The sequence below is a fragment of the Hylobates moloch genome, unplaced genomic scaffold (genome assembly GCF_009828535.3).
Source record: "Hylobates moloch isolate HMO894 unplaced genomic scaffold, HMol_V3 SCAFFOLD_8, whole genome shotgun sequence".
Taxonomy (NCBI): domain Eukaryota; kingdom Metazoa; phylum Chordata; class Mammalia; order Primates; family Hylobatidae; genus Hylobates; species Hylobates moloch.
The window spans coordinates 9,877,072-9,885,708 of record NW_026652283.1 but is presented as its reverse complement, the minus strand read 5'-3'; the positions used below and the strand labels follow the sequence as shown (position 1 = coordinate 9,885,708).

At 31.2% G+C, this 8,637-nt stretch overlaps 1 protein-coding gene across 1 annotated transcript; it reads left to right on the top strand.

Moving 5' to 3' along the window:
- Positions 1-3,212: 3,212 nt before the first annotated feature.
- TAS2R10 (taste 2 receptor member 10) lies at positions 3,213-4,350 on the top strand. Its single transcript, XM_032159626.2, has one exon. It carries the CDS (start codon positions 3,300-3,302, stop codon positions 4,221-4,223), a length of 924 nt encoding a protein of 307 aa, XP_032015517.1. The 5' UTR covers positions 3,213-3,299; the 3' UTR covers positions 4,224-4,350.
- The last annotated feature ends 4,287 nt before the right edge of the window (positions 4,351-8,637 follow it).

The window sequence follows — 8,637 nt, the reverse complement described above, 5'->3', positions numbered from 1 at the left end:
TATAACATGTAGATTATATATAACATATAATATATAACATATAGATTATATATAACATATAATATATAACATATAGATTATATATAACATATAATATATAACATATAGATTATATATAACATATAATGTATAACATATAGATTATATATAACATATAATGTATAACATATATTATATATAACACATATTATATATAACATATAGATTATATATAACATATAGATTATATATAACATATAATATATAACATAGATTATATATAACATAGTATATAACATATAGATTATATAACATATAATATATAACATATAGATTATATATGACATATAATATATAACATATAGATTATATATAACATATATAACATATAGATTATATATAACATATATATGTTTTATATATATATATACACAGAGGGAGAGAGAGAGATGAGGTCTCACTCTGTCACCCAGGCTGGAGTGCAGTGGCCCAATTATAGCTCACTGCAAGCTCAAACTCCTGGGCTCAAGTGATCCTCATGCCTTGGCCTCCCTTATAGGTGCACGCCACCATGCCCTGCTAAATTATTTTTATTTATTTATTTTTTTAGTAGAGATAAGGTCTTGCTATGTTTCCCAGACTGGTCTCAAACCCCTGGGCTCAAGTGATTCTCCCACCTGGGCCTCCCAAAGTGCTGAAATTACAGGCATTAGCTACCCAGGCTGTATTTTCGTTATCTCTAAGGACTGTAGTAATTTGCATTTTCTTTTGACCAGCATTAGTATATTACTGTACCTAATTCTTTTCCATCGGTGATTTCTGCTGTTACTATAATTTCTTGACTTCAATTTTCTTTCATTCTTAATTTTCTAGCTTCTGGAGATGAAAACAAAATTCATCTGTTTTTAGCCTTTCTTCCTTTCTAAAAGATGCATTCAAGGCCACGAATTTCCTTCAAAGAATGGCTTTAATTGGATTATGTAAACTTTAATAGGTCATTTCTTTATTACAGGTTGAGTACCCCAATCCAAAAATCTGAAATTTGAAATGCTCCAAAATCTGAAACTCTTCGAGTGCTGACATGACGCTCAAAGGATATGCTCATTGGCATATTGTGGATTTCAAATTTTTGAATTAGAGATTCTTAATCAGTATGATGCAAATATTCCAAAATTTAAAAAAAAGAAAAAAAATCCAAAATCCAAACCTCTCTGATCTCATACATTTCAGATAAGAGATGCACAACCTGTATTATTTACTTAAACATAGTTTTCTAATTTTTGTTATTTCTTCTTTGACTCAAGAGTTTTTACAATTTTTTTGTCTTAGTAAATTGTTTCTTTCTCTAGTTACCTTTTTATTATTGAACTTAATTTTATTCCTATGAATTCAGAGAACATTCAACACTTGTGAGATATTCTTTTGGATTCACATATGATCAGTCTTGGTAAAAATAGTCTATGTGCACTTGAAAAGAATATGAATTATTTTACTGTTGAACACAAGTTTGTCAATTTTTTTCATATATTTTCCATCTATTGATTTTTGGTGTTTCTAGGATGAGCTATTGAGTTATGTATTTTACAGTCTTTCATTATGATTGTAGATTTGTCTTATTTTTCCTTTTCTGTAAATGTTTGGTAGATAATTTCTTTCATAAATTTTTGGGATTACCCTATCTTTCTGTAGATTTGAACATTTTTATCACTATAAAGTACACTCCCCTTTTCTTCTCTAATGCTGCTTCTTACCTTAAAGTCTGCTTTATATAATATTATTATAACTATGCCAGATTTCTTTTGGATAATGTTTGCATGGCTTATTTTTCCATAATTTTACTTTAAAGTTTTCCTTTTTTATATTTAAATTGTGTTTCTTATAAGCAGTATATGGTCAGAGTTTTAAATTCTTCTTTGTTAATATTAATTTTTTACTTGGAGTATTTAGTTCATTTACATTTGTTATAATTATATTCTCCATTTCTAGAAGTTTTTTTCCCTAGATGTTCCCATTTCTTTCTGACAGTCTCTTGCTGCTCTTCCCTGAAATTGCATCTTGTTTTTTGTAAACAGTGTATACATTAGCTAATTTATCTACACATATTCTTATCTGTCAATTTCAGTATGTGCAGTCCATGAGAATTTAAGTTTTCTACTTGCTTTTGGTTGGTTTGTTTTGCTATCATTTGTAGTCTATTCCTATGCTTAATTTAACTTCATTTTGAAATCATTGTGCAATTTTATTTATGGTAGTCATGCCAGGATAAATGAGAGAAGGTCTTCTTTTCTCCAAAGTTTATTCATTTTTAATGTAAATACAAAAATAGCCCCTCTTTTAAAGGATTGAAGGCTTGTGAAATTAAGATTAGAAAAAGGTACTTAACATAGTGCTAGGAATATAATAAAAGCTCAATAAATGTTAGATTTCACTTTTAATTTCACTTTTAATTCTTAGATCAGTATGTTGATTTGTTTCCCACTTCCCTCATTAGAATATACACTCCATAAATCACACAAGCTTTGAGATTCTGTCTACTACTATATTCCCTCAAAGATCAAAAGAAAGTTTGTTGTATCTACACATTCGGTAAATACTTGTTGGATAAATGAATGGGTGCCAGCAAACAGTAATGTGTTAAATGAAGAGATTATTCCTAAGAGCCTTTCATGTCAAGGGTAGTCAACATAATCTTCTGCATTCAGGGTGTAATAGCCATAAGTATAAAACAACAGCAACAGTTTTGTGATATATTTGTGAAACTTGTCATACCTAGAGTTGAGCTTAAATTTTAATTAAAAATTAAATTGATCATTTAGAGTAGGTATCTACAGTGGCTGAATTTGTTTTTCACTTCTATACAGTATTTTCTGTACAATATAAATTGATTACAAATGACATAAATAATGATTTGATATTTTAAAAGATAAAGTCAAATTTTTTGTTTCTGTTTTGCATTACATTCTATAGGTATATGTTTGGCACTCCTCCTCCACAATTCAATTTATTAAATTCAAAATAGTCTCAGGAGGACATGTAAAATCCATGAAACAGAAACTTGCATTTGCATTTTAACAAATTATAGATAGGCATTCAGTCTAAACACACATTCTCTAGACTAGCTATGTTTTATAGACATATTTGGAAAAGTCTTCATTAAGAAATTTCTGATTCCATCACAAGCCATCACTGGGGCAATTTCAAGTCTTTATATAACGAATGAGAAGAAAGTTATGCTTCCGTCAAGCAGCCAATATATGCCTCATTCTGCAGCAGGTAATCTAAGATAGATGTAACAGAAGCAATATTAAGAATTAGCAGATATGCTAAGTGTGGTGGAAGGCATCTTCATTTTTGTTGTAATTACTGAGTCAGTATTTGGGGTTTTGGGGAATGGATTTATTGGACTTGTAAACTGCATTGACTGTGCCAAGAATAAGTTATCTACGATTGGCTTTATTCTCACCGGCTTAGCTATTTCAAGAATTTTTCTGATATGGATAATAATTACAGATGGATTTATAAATATATTCTCTCCAGATATATATGCCTCCGGTAACCTAATTGAATATATTAGTTACTTTTGGGTAATTATCAATCAATCAAGTATGTGGTTTGCCACCAGCCTCGGCATCTTCTATTTCCTGAAGATAGCAAATTTTTCCAACTACATATTTCTCTGGTTGAAGAGTAGAACAAATATGGTTCTTCCCTTTACGATAGTATTCTTACTTATTTCATTGTTACTTAATTTTGCACACATTGCGAAGATTCTTAATGATCGTAAAATGAAGAATGACACAGTCTGGCATCTCAACATATATAAAAGGGAATACTTTATTAAACAGGTTTTGCTAAATCTGGGAGTCATTTTCTTCTTTACACTATCCCTAATTACATGTGTTTTGTTAATCATTTCCCTTTGGAGACACAACAGGCAGATGCAATCGAATGTGACAGGATTGAGAGACTCCAACACAGAAGCTCATGTGAAGGCCATGAAAGTTTTGGTAGCTTTCATCATCCTCTTTATCTTGTATTTTATAGGCATGGCCATAGAAATATCATATTTTACTGTGCCAGAAAACAAACTGCTGCTTATGTTTGGAATAACAACCACAGCCATCTATCCCTGGGGTCACTCATTTATCTTAATTCTAGGAAACAGCAAGCTAAAGCAAGCCTCTCTGAGGGTACTACAGCAATTGAAGTGCTGTGAGAAAAGGAAAAATCTCAGAGTCACATAGACACCTTGGGGAGAAATGGATGTTCCATGAAAAGAATCCAGTGAATAAATCCTTGAAGATCTGTTTCATTGCACTGGATTCTTGCATTGTCTTTTTAACTGTGTCATTAAAGATCACTGAAATCTTCCATAATTGTTTTGACTACGTTTCAGGGAATCTCAGTCTTTGAGGAGATTTTAATCCCACGTGCAAATTCAGTGGCTTAGTCAGCTTCCCCACCCTGCAACTTCTTTGTACAAACTTCCTAGAGGAAAACCATCAGCCTGGAGACTATTCGCTGTAAAGATTATAACGATGAGAATAAGCTCTAAAATAAGACTTGTGCTTTACCTGACTTTTCTGAAGCAAAGACACCCATTCTCCAAGAAAACCCAAAGGAAAAAAAAACAAAGAAAGAAAGAAAATTAGATCAATCTTGACGTTTAGAACATGGAAGGGAGGAAGTGAGGACAGATGGTGGTGCTTCTTTTCAGTATGCTATTTTAATTATTTAAAGGGTTTTTTTTCATTTTTTAAAATCTAACATCCTTTTTTACTAGTTTCTGTTTGATGTGTAGCAAGTAGTGAGAGTAATAGATGTAGTTCTGTGAAATATAGCTAGGGAAACAACAGTCTAGTTGAGGGAGATGGGATCAAAACACTGATGAAATAAATATAGTCTTCAAAATCAGTGATTTGAGATAAGGCAGGTTATGAACCAATTAAAGTTGGGTAAAGATGTTTCTAGAAGCATAGATCCAAAGGCTGCAAGATTCAACACAGTCCCTGACCAAAGGACACAAGATGAACACAGGATAGAATCTGTGTGAATTATGAAATATTCTGTCTTAGGGCTTCACACACACACACACACACACACACGCGCACACACACGTTCATGTACACAAACTTGCACTCACAGGCATGTTTCAGATTTTGAGCTTTAAAGTGAATTTTTGTGTCCAACCCAGGTTATAAACTCAATGACTTATTTTGGCAACTTCCAAAAGTGCCTTGATCTCATACTTACGGCCTGGTGAGTGGAATATTTCCAAATGTAAGGACTTAATTAATTTTCTATGTCAGGTTTCCAAATCAATATTTTTATATTTTTAAACTACTGTGTTTAGAATGTACAGATAGTTAAGAGATAACAGAAAAAAAAAACCTAATGCTGCTGCCTATTTCAACAAAATATACCAGGTTGGCTTCTTTGAAATTATATTGTATAAAGAACTATGTTCTCCGTATAGATTATGTTGATTATGTAAAATTTATTCATTTTCCCATGTTTTCAAAAATTATTTATAATAATCGTTTTAAGGGGTGCATAATAACTCCCCTTGCAAATATATGATATACTTGATGTTTATCATATCATTTACATTTAAGTTGTCTTCAGTTTTCCACTGTTAGAAATAAACATGAGTATTATAGAGCATGAATACTATTCATTCATATGAATACTATTTAAAAGCTAACTTGGCTAGATATTGAGGATATAGTAGTGAACAAGACATTAATATAATGAATAATATATTCTAATAGAAAACAAATGAATAGCTAGCTAACTTAAACAATTATATTTATGATATTGGGAGAGAAAAACTATAGGATGCTGGCCTGACCTGGTCATGGGAATGCATAAGATGTCACTGAAGTTAAGATGGTTTAATTTGATATCTAAATAATGCGTAGGAGTAAGGTGGACAAAGGAGGAGAAATTTGGGGTGGGAAAGCATCATGTCGAGGTCTTGAAGCAAGAAGGAGTAGAGGGTATTCCAGAAACTAAAGGTCCAGTACGACTAGTATATAGAGAGAGCAATATGTAAATTATTTTTAATGAAAATTCCAATGGGGAGAAATTTGATAAATTCCTTGCAGAACTGATAAATTGCTCTGTAGATATAGTAAACCTATATGTTAATAGTGAAAAAATATCCATCTTGTTCCAGTCTCAAAATCAAACAGGTTATTATTTTTAATGTCATTACCTTGATTGCAAAAATATCTTTACTTCACATATATTTGATTACTAGTGAAGTTAAGCATTATTACAGGATTAACCAATAGCATATACTTTTTGGGAATTATTCATTTGTTTTCTCCTTATTTGTTCATGTCTTATACTTTTTCTTACCAATTTTGTGACTACTTTATACATTAACACTATGCCATATATGTGTTATGATTTTTTCTTAATTTGCTGTTTAGTAAGTAACTTAGTTTGTAATGTTTGGGGAAATAGGTGGGTAATTTACCTGATCTCATATTGATTTATGTTTTCTTCTGCTATTTTTGCCAATATTAGCTTATTTTTACTGATACCTGTTCCTTTCATCAAAAGCTCCATTTTGTACTATAAAATACAGTTTCATTTCATCTAAAATTAGCAAACACAAAAATATATAAAGAAGAAATTGATTATGCACATTTGCAGTACTCAACTAACCATTGTTAACATGTTTCTACATACATTGTAAAATAGATCTCAACATAGATAGATGACAGTCAGATAATAAGCATGTTACTTAAAAAATCTGTTTTGATTAGATTTATACATAAACTGGATGGCTAGGTTCTTTATCTGTGGATGTTGGGATTATAGATAATTTTTATTTTCTTGTAGTATTATATAATTTTTGATGCAATAATTTATATCATATGAAAAATACAATAAAAGATGAGGCATGTGAAAAAATATCTGTTTAGTAATACTTGCTTTGAGAAACAAGGGAAAGAGAAAGGAACTTCTCTAGCATTTGCACAGACTGCATAAGCTCTATTTCTGTTATCTGCTGCTTTTGTAGCTCTGATTACTAACTTCGTTGTTTGTACTAATTTTCAATTACATTGGCTTGGTCCTCACGTGTTTTATGATTTTATTTTGAACTCAGTTTTATTAGAATATTATCTGTGGGAATTCTTTGAGGTCAGGTTTACAGTGACGTCTGCCAGAAAGAGTTTGACTTTGTAAAGGCTGACTGGGATCACTTCTAGTCTCAACTTCTTTAAGCTAAACTTTTCAGTTTGTAATGATTTAGGCTATATAGAATTTAACTTCTAGCCCCAAATATACATGAGTGAAAGGCTATTATAACAAATTCTTAGAGAAACATTCCTCTTTCATTCCCCTTTACATTCGCCTTTCAATTCACTGCCCTGGCTGACTGTTAAGTACTCCTACTTTAGCCTTTTGTTGGACGTATATTATTTTTTCATTTGCCTATTAAGGTTTTGCCTTTCAGGGATCTTGGCTTATTGATAGTATCCAATCTCACTTCTAACTTCGGAGAAGTCCAAGCCAGGTACCTTATCCAACATGCATATGGTCTTTTAAAACATAAGCATTGGTTTATGAATGGATGAAGAAAATGCTGTATATGTACACAGTTGAATACTATTTAGCCATAACATTTTTTTTAAAGAATTAAATGTCATTTGCAACAACATGGATGGAAAGGGAAGACATTATGGTACCTGAAATAAGCCAGAAACAAAAAGTTAAGCGCCACATATTCTCGCTCATGTAAGGAAACTAAAAAAAGAAGATCTCATAGAAGTAAAAAGAAGAGCAGAGTATACCAGAGGCTGGGAAGGGTAGGGGTTTGTAAAAGTATACAAAATACAGCTAGATAGGAGGAATACGTTCTAGTGTTTTATAGGACCATAGGATGACTATAGCTAACAATAATACATAGTTTTAAATACCGGGAAGGAGGATTTTAATATTCCCAACAAAGAAATGATAAACGTTTAAGATGATAGATCTTCTAATTAACCTATCGAATCACTATACATTGTATGTTTCAAAACATCACTATGTACCTGATAAATGTGTACAGTAATTATTATATAACGTAGGAAAACAGCCTATTGCATAGAAAGAGTGATGCCATCCTGAAGCGAAACTACCACAATGACTGATGTTTAACTCCTGCATACCAATGTGTTCCGCAGCAAGTTCTTTAAACAATGTGACATAGAGAGCCCCTCATAAAGATGCTTATCTAACCTTTTTAATGTTCATAAGTTTTAGCAAGAGTCTGAGGTATGAAGAGCTGCACATGTTTTACCCAAAAAGCTTAATATGTAAAGGATATTTTCTGGAGGGCGGGTGTGGGGATCCAATATCTTGCAGCCACCCAAAACGTTGCCTCTGTTTATAAGTTCCTATTAAATATTGCTTTCTTTTAAAAAAGATTGTATATATATATGTATAAGATATATATGTATAAGATATATATGTATAAGATATATATGTATAAGATATATATAAGATATATATGTATAAGATATATATGTATAAGATATATATGATATATATGTATAAGATATATATTTGTATAAGATATATATATATATACACACACACACATATATATATATATATATCTTTTGCAGCAACTTGGATAGACCTAGAGGCCATTATTCT

Bases quoted from the DNA above. Each gene is read 5' to 3' on its own strand.
- TAS2R10 (XM_032159626.2), top strand. From the start codon at position 3,300: ATGCTAAGTGTGGTGGAAGGCATCTTCATTTTTGTTGTAATTACTGAG.